The sequence below is a fragment of the Stegostoma tigrinum genome, chromosome 18 (assembly GCF_030684315.1).
Source record: "Stegostoma tigrinum isolate sSteTig4 chromosome 18, sSteTig4.hap1, whole genome shotgun sequence".
In the NCBI taxonomy this organism is placed as follows: Eukaryota; Metazoa; Chordata; class Chondrichthyes; order Orectolobiformes; family Stegostomatidae; genus Stegostoma; species Stegostoma tigrinum.
This window is the reverse complement of record NC_081371.1, coordinates 21,532,013-21,552,723: the sequence shown is the minus strand read 5'-3', so window position 1 is coordinate 21,552,723 and position 20,711 is coordinate 21,532,013. Positions and strand designations below refer to the sequence as shown.

The window sequence follows — 20,711 nt, the reverse complement described above, 5'->3', positions numbered from 1 at the left end:
TCTTATAAAGGTTTATAGAATCATGAGGTGCACGGATATGGTGAATAGACAAGGTCTTTTCCCTAGGGTGTTGGAGTCAAAAACTGGAGGGTATAGGTTTAAGGTAAGATGGGAAAGATTTAAAAGGGACCTGAGGGGCAACTTTTTCACACAGAGGGTGGTGCATGTATGGAATGAACTGCTGGAGGAAGTGGTGGAGGCTGGTACAATTACAACATTTAAAAGGCATTTGGATGATTATATGAATAGGAATGGGTTAGAGGGATATGGGCCAAATGCTGGCAAATGTGACCAGATTAATCTAGGATTTTTGGTCAGCATGGATGAGTTGGATCGTAGAGTCTGTGCTGTACACCTCTATGACTTCAAGTAGGAAAGTGGTCAGGTAGGGGTTAATGATTTGAATTTTGAATTCAATGTTTCAGAAAACAGAGATCAAAATGTAAGTAACTTTTTTCCACACATTCCCTCATATTTTTGGTAAGCGTATGAAAATTAAACATCTGCCTCAGATGCTCTGGGTGTATCAACTTTGTTATTTTTAATAGAGCAATGAACAGGAAAGATAGATGTTCACAGGGCTTCACCAGGCATTTCTTTTGTTTGGCATTTTCCCCTCGACTGAAGCTGATGTACATTTTACAGACAACCCGCTAACCTCCAGAACACCATCATTATTCATGTGTGAGCTCCGACATGAAGTGCTGGCTGATTTCCCTGACCACCGGTGGCAGCACAGCCGAGCCCACTCCACTGCTCACCCAAAATTCAGACAAATGCACTATCCAACAGGGGTCTCTGGGGAGTCATCAGCAACTTGGCTCGTTTCCTCTTCTGGAGCCGAGGAATGTGAACGGAAATCCCTGCACAAATTTAGCATTGGCTGGGAGATTGAACCCTGATCATTTGTGGTCTGGTCGGTGGAATTTCACATCACAGTTCCAACAGATCTAGATCAAAACGCCAGAAAGTGGTAATGAAAGATGGAACAAGTGAATCTGGATTTCTGTGGACTCAACATGGATTGGGACAAAGGGTAACGGGATTGCAGGTTCTCTGTTTCGGGAGCAGACGGTCCATTGGAATTGAGTAATTGGAACGGGATTTCTGTGGAATGGGTTGACTGGAGATTAATTAGCATTGCGCAACTCGATCAAGATTTATATATAACCGGAAATGGATAATACTGTGCGATGTAACCCAACATTAAACAATTATCGATCATTTAGGCGATTTGCATTTTTTCTGCATCAAACCCTAGGGGTCTACAGTTAAAAGATTACGTACGAAATGAACCGGTATGTTATGCTGCCTGACTGTCGCATAGTTACAACACCGGTAGGGAGAAAAGTGTTCCCAACACCCCACCATGTTTCAGTCTGACCAGGGCTGGTCTGCAGTTACAGAGTTCTGCCAGCGAGAGGCAACATTCACTACAGGTTCGCTCTGGGATTTCAGTACTTTTTGAAATCCGATCATGCGAATTCAGAAAGTTCTGTGGATGAATGAACTTGGTTTTGCATCTGAAGAACCTGGATACGATTGGTTTTCTGGAATCTCCCTTTACTCTCTGCTTTGCTGCATGAGTTTCGGCCACTTTCGTATTTCAAGCTTCGTTGGTTTGACCTAAACCACTCGAAGTAGGTTCACTTCGGAGCATTTACAGACCGATCATTTTAACGAACGTTTCCAGAGAAAACAATGTTGAATCGTGCATTTACAGAAAGAATTTCCCTACAGTTGTAGTTATCTTTTTCCTTGCCCTAGCACATACTTACGAAGTACAATGTAATTTTTTTGATAATGTGTTGAAGACTGGGTTTTGAATACTGGCAATCGGTCGAGCAGACTTACCCTCATTGTGAACAAACCTACGGGATCACTTCTGATCTATTTCGCAGGTAAACCATTCAACTGTAGGACTCAAGTGGATTTAAAACAACTAGCTTCCATTGTAAAAAAAATTGTGGCCCATGAGTAGTCCGTGAGCAACACTGTGAGAACACCAAACTGTAACAAAATGTAGTGTTGCCACCAGGTTGTTTCTATTTGGCGTTCGTGTCAGAGTTCTAAAGCCCAAACACCGGTTAACTGTCTATCTCTAAACTACAGCCGCCCAGCGGTTAGACTGGCACCGAGCTGAGCATGGCCCGGTAGTGAGCTGAGCATGGCCCGGCAACGAGCTGACCATGGCCCGGTAGTGAGCTGAGGGGACAGCAGCGATGGACCGGGAATGAGCGGCTCTCAGCGAAAAGGAGGGCGACTTGTCTGAACCATGGCCCGCAGACTGACTGCGCGCGGGTCTGGTTTTAATCAACAATACCGAACAACATCTCCTTTATCTGAACCATTTCAAATACTTCACCTATCTACCGTGTGAATCTCTACGTCTGGAAAGAACTTCCAGCAGCATTTCAAAAAAAAATTGGAGTCTAAGTCCTTTTAAAGTCTTAGAAAGATGGCTGTTGTTTAATGTGGTAGTTCTAAATTCTTTTTTAAAAAAACCTTGACTTCAGCATCAAGTAGTTATTTAGCGGTCTACAAGGTTTAGCGACAAACAACATTCGCACTCACAGATGTAACGGGTGTTCTCACAAAGCCACCGGTGTGAAGTTTGATGAAATCCCTGAGCTGCTTAGAGTTGGTGGTGGAACGCGACATTTTGAGAGCAGTACTCCCAGTCTCGGCTGTTTGTTTAAAGGACTTTCTGAAGTGATCCATGAGCTAGAAAATGTGTTGGAGCCACGGACTGATCCGCACGGAGTACGGGACTGTCCAGCATGCCCGCCCACAAAGGGAACAGAGCTCAATCAGCTGGCTGGACTGTGGGGGCGGGGAGGGTGGTCTGGAAACCGACTCTCAGGGCCTCCTCTCCGTGCACACACATCCACACTCACAGAAAGACCGATCAATCTCAGGCCGGTCACTGAGAGCGGCTGCCACTCGCAGGTTTCAGTGTAAACAGCCCCTCTTAAATGTCCGTATCCGTCCCGATCAATACAACAAGCATCCAGGATAGCCAACCTCAGCACAACGGCGATCACAGGGCAGCTAGTAGGCACATGGGTGGCACTGCCCGAGGGAGAAACCCATGTCAAATCACTCTCTTCCCTGGCTGCAACGGAGATTTGTTTTTTTTGTTGGGGGCGGTGTCAAAATGCCCTCAAACTGACAGTCCATGCTGTGGTCGTCCATTATGCCTTGGGAATGACCACCCAATATTTTGGTCCATAAAAGCTACTGTATCGAGAAGAACCACGCAGCAAAATTCAAATTCGACTGGCGTGTCTGACTATGTTTAAAGTTGAACAAATGCATGGAATACGAGGAGGTAATGTGTTTGTAAAAACAAGGTACCGGTTGAATAAGATATTGAAGGAAACTTTAAACGACATGTAACTATTTTAAGCCTGATATTTTCTTTCCAGGGGCTCCTCGTTCCAGTCTGTTGAAATCACAGATTCAATGAAATACTTTTGAAGATGTGAACTCATGTAAAACCAGAGATTGACTAGGGACAGTAATAAAATGACTTCCATTGGAGAAATGCAATTGTAAACGTCATATGCAGGTTAAAGTGGGATCGATTGGTTGAGTGATAAAGATATATTATCAACGTTCTGTCTCAAACCTACAAGCACAAACTCCAAACAAAGTCAAACTAACATCTGTATGATGCGACAACCACACTGTACTCGTTCTGCAGCATTCTGCTGTGAGGTACAAACGGCAACAATAAGACCACTTTCAACGCCAAACTAACGTTACATCTCCATCTATGGTACCTCACTCATTTTTAGAGCTCTAGCTTCATGAAAAGAAATGGAGCAGAGGAGAGGTAAACACTCACCTGCATTTTCAGGTTCAGGATACCCTGGGTAAATATCCAGGCTGTTGGGATTAATCAGGGTTTCTCTAATGTGCTGCTGTATCGAAGACAACTGTCAGAATGAAACAGTCAGGGTGAGCACGGACGGAGCAGTTGGTTCTCAGGAGCCCAGGGCAGATGGAGGAATCGAGTTGGACTGTGTGAGCATTGCACCTGTTATTGAAACTCTTTCAGGCTTACATCCATAACTCCACCCAACCCCAGCGCAGGACAGGATCCGTGCTCCTCAACCTCCCGTTCCAACCCTTGAACTTTTCTTCTCAATTCTCCCTCTCATACAGTTGGTTGATCTCTTCCTCCTTTTTTGTCACTGCAGTGCTGGTACTTGCCGTCCTTTACCGCTTTATCCCACTTCTGTTAGCTTTAAGGGTTCCAAGCTTGTCCCTCGGTTTTATGTTTGATTTTTAACGTTATTGTACCTTCCCTCGAGCCGTAGACTAAGTTACCTGAGAGACAATTTTTTTTATCAAATCGAGTGTCACTTCATCAGTGAGAGTTTGTACTGCTGTGTAGCAGCCTGGTCTGTCAGAGCCTTGCAGTGTTGGAGCGCGGTGCAGCCATTTCACGACTGGCTCTCACAGGGATTGCTCAGAAAATGCTGAAAACGTGAATCCACTCGAAACAAATCAAAGGGAAGAAAATAAATCACTGAAGTATCTACTCTCCCGAGTGTTCGGTCCGGTTTAGTTTTTAGTAACTTTCTCCAGCAGCAGTAAACCGATTAAATGCCCAGTTGCAGAGCGCCGAGCTGCGGTCACTCGGCTGTCCTCTCGAATTGCCAGTTTTCACCAACTAGCTATTTTGGTTCACACATGCACCCCTCGATGTGACAAAGTAACATATCCAGCAGTCCAAGAATTATGTTTAACCGACGTCCACTGTCAATCGGGGCCAGGTACAGCTCTGAAGTGCACCAACAGTTGAACGTGCAAACTTCTACAACGTTTCGTAAAAGTTTTCAAAAACTTCTTTTTCAATTGTTGCTGCCTTTTTAAGAAGAAACTCCGCTTTATCTTGCTGGCGCTTTCTTTCTTTCTCTCTCTCTCACTCCTTTGAGATCAGTGAAGGCTGGTCTCGTTTCGGCTTCGTGCAGGGGACGCTGTGCCCGCTTTCCGTCCTCTGTGCTGAGGGTCGCTCGCTGCCGGTCAGGCTGCTCCACTTGGACTGAGCACTTTGACAAAGCGCTACTCCCGAACTGCCACTGACACTGCTACCTGAGCCCCAACGTCGCGCCTGCGCACTGCTCGCCTTGCGCACAGCCCATTGGCAGGTTAACGCCTTTAAAGCGAGACTGTCCCGGATTTCCAATATGAAGTCACACCAAACAAACGCAGCATTACCGTTAAAGCTTCATTTCTTATATACGTACATATATATATATATATATATATATGGAAAGCTCGAAAGTAGAAGGAGTTAGCATTGGTACATCTTTATCAGAGTTAACAGCACAACACATTCCGGGTAGGCTAGAGTTTCTGCTCGTGTATTCTCTGTCTCAGGTATGTTTTGATGTCTTCCTAGTCTTCACAACATTGCCAATAAACAGAAAATAATATGTGGATAAAGCTGTTAACGTATTTCGATATTCCATCACCACAAATTCTCAAGGCAGCCCCTAATCTTACGCAGGATATCACCCACACTTACTACATCATCCAAACCTCTCTTGTCAGCTCAGTGCTTAGGGCCGAGTTTTGATACTCGATTTTCCTTAGATTCTCTGATCTGATATCGTTAGTCTAATTTTTAATCATTACCTCTCATTATAGCCAAGTAAATCTGATTTTAAAAACGATGAAATATTGTATTCCCGCCTTTCTCGCAAAGTGAATACCAGCGAATTTTCTATCAGAATAAATTTGATACTCCATGTTATACTAAATTGTTTTCATTTCTTTTCTTTGAAAATCTAAGTTTCTGAATATCTTTTATTTCACATTTATTAGTCCCTTGAAGATCTTGAGGAGTTCTCCAATTACTTTGTGTGGTTACTGTCGAATTTCCACGTTCCATGAATTGATCAGCTGAGTTACTTAAAAGATAACAGAAAATAGTTTATTCTTCAGTAAAGTGTTTCGGAAAATTGTAATATACTGCGCACAGATACATAATAGTATTAAAAACCGAAAGAACTGAGGATGCTGTAAATCAGGAACAAAAACAAAGTTGCTGACAAAGCTCAGCAGGTCTGGCAGCGTCTGTGAAGGAGAAAACAAGAGTTAATGTTTCAGGTCCGGTGACCCTTCCTCAGAACTCCCACCGGACCCGAAACGTTAACACTTTTTTTTCTTCACAGATGCTGCCAGACCTGTTGTACTTAATAGTATTCATGTGAATGTTATCCACACGGTATCAGTACAGGTATGGATTTTATCATGACAAGCGCGAGTGCACAGACACCAAGTTATACTTTACTTACACGTGTATAATGAGTTCAAGTGCACAAACGGAAATATATAATACAACTACATTAATGTAAGTATGTCCTGATACACGTCTATGCACATATGTCCGTGCGTTTATACGTGAATAATTGGTTCAAGTTACACAGAGTGCTTTGCTCACGTGCGTTCGTGATTAAGGCATATTCCTCCTTCTGGCTGTATTTAAACCATTTGCCACGTTCTCTGACGGTCTCGGCCAGCACTCTATCACATTTCTAAGAGAAGATGATAGGACTTCCTGTTCTTAAAAGTAACGTCCAAGGAAAATATACATCTGCGTTCCAATGAAAACGGTGAATCTTTACAAATTATTATTCGCTTTATTTTTTAAGTAACGTCTGTCGGTCATTCAATCGAGGCCATATATCAAGAGACCCGTGAGCAAGAGTTTCTGTTGTTGGAAGAGTTCTTGTGCTGCCGTGGTAGTAGGCACTTCAAGGAGGCCTGTCTTCAATTTCTACCGGCTCCAGAGATGTGTCACAACAAGCTGATTGAGATGTTTCAATCGTCCTGAATCATTCAGACACTCCTAATATGTTTGAATTCAAAAGTTGCACCAGTTTTCGAAGTCGGAAGATCATTTTTGTACATATTTTGATTACACCAACTCACTTACGATGGGTTATTTTGGTGCGAAGATATTTGTTTCACCCCTTTTTTTCGCCTGCTTGTCAATTTGGTTGAAGCTTACAATTGTTTTGTGGTGCGACAATGGTAGGTACGCAGCACAACACAAACTAAAATGTCCCATTATCAAACATACTTTGGCTTGGTAAAAACGAAGTTTTCGACGCTACTAATTCACGAAATAAACAAGTAACATAGACCAAAGAAATGTACATTACAACTACAGGAATTAACATATTCAACACGTGAACCGGTTTACGTCTAAATCTTGTTTGGTCTCTGCTCTCAAGTTAATGCTTGGATTTCATGTACCCACAGGAGCTAACGAATTAGTCGATGATGGGACTGGCGAGCACGGGCGACCAGATACATCGTGCTGTTTTCAGTGAAGGAGAATCATAGAGTATTTACAACACGGGAAGAGATCCTTTGGCCCATCCTATCTCACAGGTCATCAAACATCCATCTTTTCTCATCCCATTTTCCAACACTTGGCCCATTGCATTGTACACTGTGGCAATCAAGTGCTCATCTCAACCGTTCTCAAAGTCTTCATGGTTCCCTCGACCAATCTTTGAGACAGAGAGTTCCAGGTATCCACACCCCTCTGAGTGAGAAGAAAATATCTTCAAATTTCTTCTAAACCTCCTGCTCCTTGCATTAAAACTGTGCCCTCTGGTAGATAGGGATACACTTTTCTCCATATCTAGCCTGTCTATGTCCCTCAGGACTTTCTACACCACAATCAGGTGTCATGTCAGCCTTCTCTGCTCTAAGGAAAATAACCCCAGTTTATTAGTCTCTCTTCATAGTCCAGTCAAAATCCTAGTGACTGCCTTCTGTACCCTCTCCAGCACAATCATTTCCTTCAGAGAGTGTGGCAACCAGAACTGCACAGTATTCAAACTGTGGCCTATCAAAATTTACAACCAGCTTCATCATAACCTCCTTGGACGGAGGGTAATCCTGAAAGGATTATATTCTTAATTGCTTGTTTATGTCAGGTGACAAATCTCAAATCCTACTCAGGGGATACATGTATGTGGTTATAAAATAATATCCTAGATATGTGGCTCAGTGCTTAGCACTGCTGCCTCACAGCACCAGGAACCCAGGTTCAATTCCACCCTTGAGCGACTGTCTGTGTGGAGCTTGCACATTCTCCCCGTGTCTGCGTGGGTTTCCTCCAGGTGCTCCAGTTTCCTCCCACAGTCCAAAGATGTGCAGGTTAGGTGGATTGTCCATGCTAAATTGCCCATAATGTTCATGGATGTATAGATTAGGTGGGTTATAGGGGAATGAGTCTGGGTGTGATGCTCTGACCATCGGTGTAGACTAGTTGGGCCGAAGAGCCCATTTCCACACTGTAGGGATTCAATGAATTTTATCAATAAAATAGAATTACTCAGCTTTTGTCAGAAAAAGTATTATTGGAAGGCAAGGGCAGAACCTAAGTATTCATGCTATCCAAGTCCCAAGATTCAATCAAAGTCCACCAGAAGTCTATCAATTCCAAAGGACAGTCATTGGACTCAAAACATCATTAATTTATTTCTGTCTCTCTACAGATGCTGCCAGAGCTGCTGGGTTTCTCCAGCATTCTCTTTTCTTTATTTCAGAGTTCCAGCATTCAGAGTATACTTTTATTGTATCAGATTAGCATATGCCAATCCACTTTTATTCTGTCAGAATTGAGTTGATTAACTCTACAGTTTTATTACAGAAATGGCCAGGAAACAGACAAAAATGCAATGCATTTCTGAAGGACTACAATGGTACTTTTTTAATTCACTAATGGGATGTGGGAGTCACTGACTAGGCCAGCATTTACTGCCCATCCCTAATTGCCCAGAGCGCAGTTGCGAGTCAACCACATAACAGTGGGTCTGGAGTCACATTTAGGCCAGACCAGGTATGGATGGCAGTTTCTGTCTCTAAAGGGCATGAGTGATCCAAATGAGTTTTTCCTGACAATCGACATGGATTCACGGTCATCAATAGATTCTTAATTCCAGATATTTTATTGAATTCCAATTCTACTGTCTGCTGTGGTGGGATTCAAACCCATGTCCTCCCCTGTCAGCTTTCCGGAGAGACCACTCTCTCCGTGACTCCCTTGTTCGCTCCACACTGCCCTCCAACCCCACCACACCCGGCACCTTCCCCTGCAACCGCAGGAAATGCTACACCTGTCCCCACACCTCCTCCCTCACCCCCATCCCAGGCCCCAAGATGACATTCCACATTAAGCAGAGGTTCACCTGAACATCTGCCAATGTGGTATACTGCATCCACTGTACCCGGTGCGGCTTCCTCTACATTGGGGAAACCAAGCGGAGGCTTGGGGACCGCTTTGCAGAACACCTCCGCTCAGTTCGCAACAAACAACTGCACCTCCCAGTCGCAAACCATTTCCACTCCCCCTCCCATTCTCTAGATGACATGTCCATCATGGGCCTCCTGCAGTGCCACAATGATGCCACCCGAAGGTTGCAGGAACAGCAACTCATATTCCGCCTGGGAACCCTGCAGCCATATGGTATCAATGTGGACTTCACCAGTTTCAAAATCTCCCCTTCCCCTACTGCATCCCTAAACCAGCCCAGTTCGTCCCCTCCCCCCACTGCACCACACAACCAGCCCAGCTCTTGCCCCCCACCCACTGCATCCCAAAACCAGTCCAACCTGTCTCTGCCTCCCTAACCAGTTCTTCCTCTCACCCATCCCTTCCTCCCAACCCAAGCCGCACCCCCAGCTACCTACTAACCTCATCCCACCTCCTTGACCTGTCCGTCTTCCCTGGACTGACCTATCCCCTCCCTACCTCCCCACCTACACTCTCTCCACCTATCTTCTTTACTCTCCATCTTCGGTCCGCCTCCCCCTCTCTCCCTATTTATTCCAGAACCCTCTCCCCATCCCCCTCTCTGATGAAGGGTCTAGGCCCGAAACGTCAGCTTTTGTGCTCCTGAGATGCTGCTTGGCCTGCTGTGTTCATCCAGCCTCACATTTTATTATCTTGGAATTCTCCAGCATCTGCAGTTCCCATTATCCCTAGAACATTGTCTGGGTCTCTGGATTAACAGTCCAGTGATAATACCACTAGGCCATCACCTCCACTGGATAAACTGTTATTTATCTTAACTATAGAACTTAGCATGCTATCACCATCAGCATAATAACCTGCCAAAATTGAATATGCAATGGTACCCTGTGCTGTAACTGCTGTATATACTGGTTATTGACCACTGGTGGCTTATGGCTGCCACCAATCCTTCCTTCTGAACTGAAACCCTATCTAATTATCAATGGTAGGAGATTAACCACTATAGAACCTTAACATAAAATTTCTTACATAGAAAGGTGGAATTTTTTGTATGAGTACAAAAGGTACTAGTCAGATGGAATTATAAGTATGAGGAACATGGCATAATATCATGTCAGGACCTTGTGCATGATTACTTGTTTCTTCTCCCAATGATAGGAAGTGGCAGAGGCTGGTAAAATAACAACATTTAAAAGGCATCAGGATGGGAATACGAATAGGAAGGGTTTAGAGGGATATGGGCCAAATGGGACTAGATTTATTTAAGATATCTGGTCAGCATGGACAAGTTGGACCATAGGTTTTGTTTCCATGCTGTACAACCCTATGACTCTATGACTGTCTGATATCATCAGGTTGGGTGCAGCTGATACAGCTTCAACATTAATTCTTTCAGAACCATTACATTGTGCAATATTGCATTGTACAAGGGGAGATAGCGCCTAGTGATATTACTGTTAGATTATTAATCCAGAGCCTCAGATGATTTTCTGGGAATCAGGGTTTGAATCCTGTCACAGCAGATGATGGAATTTGAATTCAATAAAATTCTGGAATCAAGTGCCTAATGATAGCAATTAGATAGTTGTTGTCTGGAAAACCCTGTCTGGCTCACTCAGTTCTTTAGGGAAGGAAATCTGATGTCCTTACTTGGTCAGCCTACATGTAACTCCAGAACCACAGCAATGTTTTTGACTCATCACTGCCATCTGGGAAATTAGTATTGGGCAACAAATGCTTTCCCAGCTAATGCCACCTACATACTTTGAATATATTTTTAAAAATACCCCCCAGGCGTATTTGCTCTTAATTAGTAATTGTGCAGTTATGGTTAGAAAATGACTTTTCTATTTATCACTATCCCATCTTCCTTCAGGTCTCTGACTTCACAAATGCATGTGGTCTGGAGATTGCTCAATTCTTCCAGAATGCATTCGCTTCGAACTTGAAAGATTAGAAGGCCTTTGGTTTGAGGAGTGTTGATCTTAACTCTGATCTTGGTCTTGATTATTCTGTTAACCATTTTTCTGCCAGAGGATCCTTTATCTCTTTAATAGCCTCCACAAAGGATGTTGTTCCTGCTGACCCCAATTACGTTAACTGGAGGACCTTTAATCCCCTGGAATGCCTTCCATACTAAAACAGGTACTTGCCCATAACATAATCTGGGGTCTTTTAATCTCATGCATATCCGAGGTAACCACTCTGTTAAATCAAATACTTTTTTTTGCTGTATTATGGCTGTTCAGACCAGGCAATTGTCTCTTTTAGATTGTATCTTGTATCTGTAAACATTGCTCTGGCTTCCAAGGAGTCCCATGCAACAGCATTACATTCTGGTCAAGCAAATCTTTACTGTCAAACTCCTGATCCACCTGAGTTAAAAGATATAAACCGTTTACTTCAGTTCGTTGGTTAGGTTGGACATCTTCGTTCTTCTCCTATGGATGTCCTTCTGGTAAACAAAACATCTCCATTTCTTCAGTAGCGTCACTGGAGGATTGCTGCTATTTGTCACTGATATTAACAAATCCACTGTCTAAATTTGTTCACCAGTGTGTTTTGCTGTCTGAACAACTTCAGTTAAAGGTATTCAGAGATAGTACGAACTGCAGATGCTGGAGAATCTGAGATAACAAGGTGTAGAGCTGGATGAACACAGCAGGCCAAGCAGCACCAGAGGGGCAGGAAAGCTGGCGTTTCGGGCTTAGACCCTTCTTCAGAAACGGAGAAGTGGAAGGAGATTCTGAAATAAATAGGGAGAGAGGGAGGGGGATAGAAGATGGATAGAGGAGAAGATAGGGGGAGAGGAGACAGACGGGTCAAAAAGGCAGGGGTGGAGCCAGTAAAGGTGAGTGTAGGTGGGCAGTTAGGGAGGGGATAAGTCAGTCCAGGGACGATGGACAGGTCAAGGGAGCGGGATGAGGCTAGTAGGTAGGAGATGGTGGTGGGGCCTGAGGTGGGAGGAGAGGATAGGTGGGAGGAAGGACATGTTATGGAGGCGGGGACAAGCTGGGCTGGTTTTGGGATGCGGTAGGGGGAAGGGAGGTTTTGAAGCTTGAGAAGACCACATTGATACCATTGGGCTGCAGAGTTCCCAAGCAGAATATGAGGTGCTGTTCCTGCAACCTTTGGGTGGCAACGTTGTGGCACTGCAGGAGGCCTATGATGGACATGTCATCTGAGGAATAGGAGGGGGAGTTGAAATGGTTCGTGACTGGGAGGTGCAGTTGTAAACCATGATGCCAGCTGTCCCCGCCTCCCTACTCTGTCCTTCCTCCCACCTATCCCCTCCTCCCACCTCAAGCCTCACCCCTTCATCTCGTATCTACCAGCCTCATCCCACCCCCTTGACCTGTCCATCCTCCCTGGAGTGACCTATCCCCTCCCTAACTCCCCACCTACACTCACCTTTACTGGCTCCATCCCCACCTCTTTGACTTGTCTGTCTCCTCTCTACTTATCTTCTCCTCTATCCATCTTCTATTCGCCTCCCCCTCTCTCCCTATTTATTTCAGAACCCTCTCCCCCTCCTCCATTTTTGAAGAAGGGTCAAGGCCCGAAACATCAGCTTTCCTGCTCCTCTGATGCTGCTTGGCCTGCTGTGTTCATTCAGCTCTACACCTTGTTATCTCAGGTAAAGGCACATCAATAAGTTCTTCCTCACAGTAATTGTTTCTTCAGGCAAACTTGATGTGTTTTATATTCTGATCTGTCTTCAGTGATGACAGGAATGTTTTTCAGATCTGACTTTCCAGTGTTATCTCAGATTTTTCAATGACTTATGAGATCCTCAATCTCATTTGAGAACTTTGATCAACACATCATTGATTGAGCTCTGGCTGTATTCCTGGCAAAGTCTAAGTACCCCTGGTATTGTCTACTAAATGCATCTTCCCAAAAGGAGGCTGGAATAATTAATCTTTTAAAGTGCACTACTAAATTGTCAGTAAATTCCAGCTGCTAGTTCTCAAAAGCATATGTTCACAGCCAACACCGTGGAACTTCTGTTTAACAAATTTTTAACACAATACCATGCGTAATAACACATTCTTCGTCTTTGGTGAATTTTCTTGAGCTTCTTTTGTCATGCTGGCAACTGTTTCTTCTCAGCCATATGAGACATTTCTTATGCTATCATTGGTAATCACAATGTTACGGAGTTCTACCATCAGTCTTGGAAGCCTAAAAAAGCCTATTATTAGTTCCCCTTGACTGGTTTATTAACAACAGTTTGTTTTCAGGACCAGTTGTTCTCAGAATTAATGGGATCACCTTCTGTCCCATTAAAGATATTGAGGCTAAAACATGCATGAGGGCTCAAAAATAGGGAATATTGATTGTGCAAAATTTTCATCTCTTTGACACTCCTTGTGTTGTAGTATAACCTATAGTATACCTGTGCTGTTGGCAGCTATTCCACCAGCACCACATCGTGCCAGTAAGTTAGGATTGTGGGGCTGAAGTGAACAGCTGCTTCAAAAACACTAAAGAGGGGCTGAAAACAAAAATCATCAACATAAATGTGAAAACCCAACTCCTCCAGGCCATAAACTATTTGTGGTTTTGCAGCCAGTGTACTCACTTAACTTAAGATTGCTTGGGGCCACAGCATGCAGCACTCTCCACCTCAGATCCCTGATGGCAAAAAAGAAGGACCCTTAATGGAGGGCTCTCAACTAGATGATTATTACCACCAGTGAGTAAACCTTACTCCGAGGCATAGCTGATTGGCAATGCCTCCTTTCTAATCATGTAACCCTTTATTCCTCACCTATTGTAACTCATTGGAAAGGACAGAGTCATCTCAGACTCATACAACTATCAAGCTTAAAATTAATGGGATGCCAATTGACATAAACATCATCTGTGGAATCTAAGTTGTAAGGTCACAAATTTCCCCTAGCAATACTCGGACATCTTTCCTAGTGAAGGTATATTGCCTAATGTAGTTATCATTTCTAAAGGCAGAGGTCCTACCGCATTGACATCTTTGTATGATTAAGCAAGATGACTTTTTTTCTGTTGTGAAACTGTGTTCTACATCTGCACATTCTTGGGAAGTTACTTATCGTGTTACAAATATCGTATTCTTTTGTCATAGCTTGGCATTGTCTGATCTTGTGAAATTTTGCTGTTCCACAGCACTGACACTGACATTTAGTACCTGCTGTTTGGCCGACTGAATACAATGGTGAATTAACATCTTTAGTCTCAGGTTTACCACTTAATTTTGAGGCAATTCAGTACTTTCAGGATTATCTTCTTCAAGATGTCCATTTCTGTGTTTTGTTTGGCCCATGTCTGATATTAAATCTTTTTGTAAGTGTATTTCTCTTTTTAATATTTCTTAATGTATTTATTTGTATTCCTATACAGCTGTTTAACTTCTGTAGCACCTCAAGGAGATTTGTAACTTACTGTTTTCAAGATTGTATTCTTATATTAAATCAATGCTGTTTTTCTTTTTTTTTGGCTTAAAAGTGTCCTCAGTCTTTTAGCCTCTGTATTTAGATTTTCAACTTTGTTCTGCAGGAATACTGCATGATATGCTTCCAATAAAGCTGTAAATTCTGTGACTAGCAACACTAAATTGTGCTAGTTCTTTTCAATTTGAAATTATATCAATTTGTATCTTCATTCTGCTTAACGGCGTGTTTGCTTCATTGTTTAATGATGAAAATGGTGGTTCCTAAATTCTAGAGAATTTTCCCATCCTTACAGCCAAATTGGAAGTTTTTCCACTTCTCCCATGGTAAAATGCATGCTTTCCCACCTTTCATGGCCTAACAGACAAAACACATCCCTTTGCACAATTTTTAAAATAATGTGTAGCCGGAGTCACATTTTAAATCCTCAGTATCCTGATTTTATAAAAGTCTTAAAATTGTCCAATCTGTCTTCTTCTGAAGGACTCTGTAGTTAATTCCTTGATATTGTCAATTTTATGACCTAAGTTAAAGCTTGCAGCTTTTTTCAGCATTTTGGCTCAGGTATACATTATTTTGATGGCCTTTATTCTGTCCCTTGCGCTTGTACACTTCTTTTCCTTCATGACTGGTCTTTGCGCTGTGTTTTTGAACATTTTTCCTTTATCAGGTTATTGATACGCTCGCCGAGCTGGTATGTTGGTTTGCAGACGTTTCAACACCAAACTAGGTAACATCATCAGTGCACCTCCGATGGAGCATTGTTGATCTGTCCCGTTTGTTATTTATGAGGTCTGGTCTGAAGTGTTGGTTGGCCTCATTTCTGGTTCTGCTTCAGCGTGTTTGGTATATGGGGTCTATTTCGAGATGTTTGTTGATGGCATTCCAGGTTGAATACCAGGCCTCTAGGAAATCCCATGTGTATCTTTAGTTGGCTTGTCCTAGAATGATTACATTATCCCAGGCGAATTGGTGGCCTTCTTTGTCTGAGTGGATGGAAGTAAGTGATAGTTGTCATGTCTCCTGTTAGCTAGTTGATGCTCATGTGCCGTGAAAGCTAGCTTTCTCCTGGTCTGTATGACATTGCGTTTGTGGCAGTCCTTACATGGAATTTTATACGTAACATTGGTTCTGTTAGTTGTGGGTATGGGATCCTTTGTTCTTGTCAGTAGTTATCATAGTGTAGCCTTGGATTTGTGTGCTACCACCATTCCTAGTGGTTGGAGTAGTCTGGTGGCCATCTCTGATAGGTTCTTGATGTATGGTAGGGCAACTAATATACCTGGGCAGGCTGTGTCCGCCTGTTGTTGTCTGTTAAGTCAGTACTGGTAGACAAGACATTTTGGGTAGCCATTGTTTTTAAAGACGCCATACACTCGGACAAAGAAGGCCATCAATTCAACTGAGACAACGTAACATTCTAGGACAAGCCAACCAAAAACATGCACGGGATTTCCTAGAGGCCTGGTATTCAACCTGGAACTCCATCAACAAACCTGTGGAAATAGGCCCCGTATACCAATCACTAAGAAGCAGAACTGGAAACGAGGCCAACCACCACATCAGACCAGACCATATAACTAACAAGTGGGGCAGACCAACAACGCTTCATTGGAGGCGCACTGATGAATGTTACTTAGTCTGGTGATGAAATGTCTGCAAACCAACCTACCAGCTTGGCAAACAAATCAACAACCTTATACACAACCCAAACTACAATTTTCCCTTATTCTCTGATTGGACATTGGACCAAAAATACAAAAAATGCTCAATGGAAATTATATATAAGATGAACAGAAACTTATCAAATCAAAATGACATTGTCTGGCATGATGATGCACCCCAGATACTGTGGTGCCCGTCAGTCTCCAAAGGCCTCTATTATGCTGGCAAACATCACATGTTTCCTTCCTATACACACCTGAATATGGACCTAACCATGAAAGAGTGACAGACAGTCACCTGCAATGACCCTCTCCATGACCCACTGCCTGGACTTATTAACTGTCACTTTGGCCAGGCCCAAGAGCAGATGCAGGAGGAGGCTGTCCAACCTGTCTGCCCCGTCCTTCCATTGGGTGCCTGTAAATCAGAATTGTGGGGCTGAAATGCAACCAGAAATTTAGAAGTAGCCCCTTCAACAACTAAAGAGGGACTGTAAACAAAAATCATCTACATAAATATGAAAAACTGTCTCCTCCAGGCCATCAACTATGTGAGGCTTTGCAATGAGTGTACTTACTTGACTTAAGGTGGCATGGGAATGCTACATGCAGCACTTTCCACCCCAGATCCCTGATGGCAAGTAGAAGGACCCTTTGTAGAGGGCTCTCAACTGGATGATTATCACCACTAGAGTGTAAACATTACTTCAAGGCATAGCTGAGTGGCTATGCCTTCTTTCTAATCATTTAACATTAAATTAACATTAGTTTAAACAGCTCCTCATCCCTCCTTTCTACACTGAGTTGAAGGGTTTTCCTAACTACCAGATACAGAAGATAGAGTCCTAACAAGAAGTGGCACTTGCCTTACATAACAAGGTGTTGTTTAATCCAGGAAAGCAAAAACGTACGACTAAAATTAACTTGTTAGGCATCATTACAGTTATAAGGAGACAGTTACATTTGTTCTGTCTCTCTGGGGTCCTCATGTAAGTCTTACTATTCCTCCACCCAAACTCAGTATGATCTCATCAGGCTGGGTGGAGTTCATTCAACTTCAACATTAACTACTTCAGTATCATCATCTTGTACAATAATAACGGAGCAGCATCGTATCACAAACTCCCAAAAATTCAACTTTTTCCAGAGCCTCTTCTTCATGAGACTTGAGTTGTTTCAATGGTGTAGTTTATGCAGCTTTTAGAAGAATTGGGAAAGAGTACTGGTTCTTTGAAATGTTTGTACATAATCAGAATTTATTGTAGACAAGATTGCACTCAAACAAAGCACAAACTATTTAATTGTGGATGCAAAGAGCAACTTTAAAAAAGACAGTATTTTATGCAGCTATTTTATCTTTTTGATGGTGGAAGTCACTGGTTGTGAAACATGGCTAGAGCAATTCCAAAAGAAATAATTTGTGTATACTATAAATATCAACTTTGACATCCCATTAGGCAACAATTAATTATTTGCAGAGAAATGCCTGGTATCATCTGGGTGAGCGTGGTATGATGCTTAAGCATTAAACATTGCCTATTTGGAGAGCTTTCAATTCTTAGAACACCATGAGATCTTTGGACACTTGAACAGCTGTGTTGTTAACATTTCATCCCAAACATAGCACTTCCGGCAAAAAAGCATTCTCTCAGCATTTCGGTGGAGCCTGATTCTATAACAATGAGATTCAAGGTAGGGTAATGCCACTGATCCATAACTGACATGTCACATTGTAGTCAGTCAGTTGTGGAACCAATATCCTGGAGGCCAGCTCTCACTGTGTTTGTGTTAATCATTTGTCAGTCCGAAAACATCCCAGGTTATCAGTTGATTTAGTACCACAATGCGGTACCATCTTCCCAAGGAATCCATGAAAAATTATTTCATTTTGTCTCCACGTCCTAAGATGGCGCTGTCCAATTTAAACCAGATGATACAGCTAAGTGGAAGTTATTAAAACCTAAGACATTTGTAAGTGTGGGCACAATTTAAAATCTCGTCCATACCTGACCTTAGGTCTGTCCGGTTTCCGTGTGTAAAGTCATGTTTTATTACAGCCATTAGCTCATTAACTTCAAAGGCCTCATTTCAAGTCAGTGAGGAGGCAGGCAGTTCATTGAGTTAAAACCCACAACGCCGCATCTTCAAGCATCTGTTTATTTTAAAGTTGGGCGCATATCCAGAAAGTATCACTGTGGTCACTGAAGTTGTAATGGGTCAGGGTGAAAGACGGTCTCTCATTCCAACGTCCGCTATCTCGAATGCAGTATTTGAAACCTGGGGGGTAATGTGGGCCACAGCTTTTTTAAAATCTGAAGGTCACCACATTGTTTAATTCGTCGCTCCTCAAAGAGAGACACTAATTGCTGCATTTTGGCGTTGTTTCAGAATTTTGTTATTTCAAGCATTTTAATTCAGTGTATTTGGCGCCGAAGGCAAACCGCATCATTCCAGAAAACACACCCATCGCAATTTGGAAAATGGTTAAATGTGAGTTGCTCTTTTCTCCAGCATCCATTCATCCAGTTTCTCTGTAGGTCTGAGCGGATGTGAGCTGGTTCCAATTCTAAATATTAACCGCTTCACTTCCGAGGAAGTCTCCAAGAGACTAGCAAGAGGAACAAGACAACACATCGTTTTAATCTTAGAAATTCCTCCGGAATAAATGGATCGCAACAAGGACATTTTTTTTCCGATTGCTCCTAGCATCATTATTCCTTGTACTAATTGTACAGTATGTGAATATCGTTGGCATTTTGCTTTTCCAGAACACTCTCCAGATTTATTTAGATGCTCGTGAAGAATGCAACATTTCTTCTATTCCTTTTAATATTTACATTTGGAGTTCCATTTACACCATCAGTTATATTTTGATTCGAAAGGATCGAACAGACATTGTCATAGATACCCAAGGGAGAATGAGCATTCATCACCAGCAAAAGCAGCAACGACTTTTAGATTTCGCCAATAAAGCAGGCAGCAGTTCTGTTCTGAGAACGCCACTAGCCCTTTGAACATGTATCAAAACGATCAGCCAGCCTAGTAACTAAAATAACAAGAAATTGTCAAAACTTTGAAGCTCACAATCTGACACTTTTACACGGCCTGCTGCCCAATCGTGGGAAAGATTAGAACCTGAACATCCTGAAGAAAAACGCTTTTCAGAGATCCATGCCAACATCCCCTTGTTCGACTTAGTAACAAAAGGTGTGTTTCTGATGGGCTTTAGGGGAGTTGATGTGAATTTGATACATTTGCGAACATGTCAAACAGAGCCTTGTGCAGGAAGGAACCCAATGAAATCCCGTTAGGTTGTCGGTAGATGCAACTAGGCAATAAATATACAGCATTCTACAGAATATTGGAATAAAGACAATTACTTTACCGTTAAGGACTGGACTTTCAGATGATCCTTGTGAGGGTAAACTATGTTGTATATAAATTGAAGCGTGTAATTAAAACCACATTTTTCTAGCATCTGGGAAGAATCATTCGGGCTCACCATTGAGTTTGAAGAATCAGTTAGAAACATGCATTTTTCTGAACACTCAAACCGGAATTGTGTTGGTCATTAGAAAACAAGATGGAGGTTTTTTTTGCTTAATCCAGTGCTTTTACTCAAAGTGATACAATGAGATTACGTGTCAAAAGGGGAAACACGACTATTTCCGTCCTCCAAATCTTTCATGTTCATTAAATTAAAATGCACGGAAAAGTGTATGTAAACATTTAAAAAAAAATCTTTGTAATTGGTGTCATGTGAATTATGCTAATTCTAAATTTACCAATTTAGGCTTCACCCGTTGGCATTTATAGGAATGACTTCCTGCCATTGACGGCCACTTTGACCATTCATTCACCTTAAATCATATTGTATACACTTCCAATATTCCATCTGACACAAGACTGAACTTTGAACCTTACATCCCATCCAGTGCCATGAGTTTTTACTTCAGCTTCAAAAGTATTTACCTCTGCTCCCACCTTACCTTCACTGCCATGAACATGTTTATTTATTCCATCTAGGCTACTGCTTAAGACTTTTACTGCCCTCCAAACCTTCATCTTCTACAAATGCTAAACCCGCAAAGATCTTGCATCAGAGATAGTAGGAACTGCGGATGCTGGAGAATCTGAGATAACACGGTCTGAAGCTGGATGTACACAGCAGGCCAAGCAGCATCAGAGGAACAGGAAAGCTTGACGTTTCGGGTCGGACCCTTCTTCTGAAATGTCAAGCTTTCCTGCTCCTCTGATGCTGCTTGGCCTGCTGTGTTCATCCAGCTTCACATCGCGTTATCTAAGCTCTTGCATCATGTTGTTTAGTAA

General features: G+C 42.6%; 1 protein-coding gene across 3 annotated transcripts in view; it reads right to left on the bottom strand.

The window, feature by feature from the left end:
• Nucleotides 1-19,902, bottom strand: part of wnt5b (wingless-type MMTV integration site family, member 5b) — a 137,904-nt gene extending 118,002 nt beyond the window's left edge. Inside the window, exon 1 of one of the 3 annotated variants that reach the window (XM_059652380.1) lies at nucleotides 19,768-19,902. In XM_059652380.1, the coding sequence (XP_059508363.1) occupies nucleotides 19,768-19,887 (120 nt within the window). In that variant the 5' untranslated portion in view covers nucleotides 19,888-19,902. Of the gene's footprint in view, nucleotides 1-2,574; nucleotides 2,800-3,850; nucleotides 5,115-19,767 lie in introns of those variants that run through there. The other 2 variants (XM_048548442.2, XM_048548441.1) reach the window with 2 other exon arrangements.
• Between the last annotated feature and the right edge of the window lie 809 nt (nucleotides 19,903-20,711).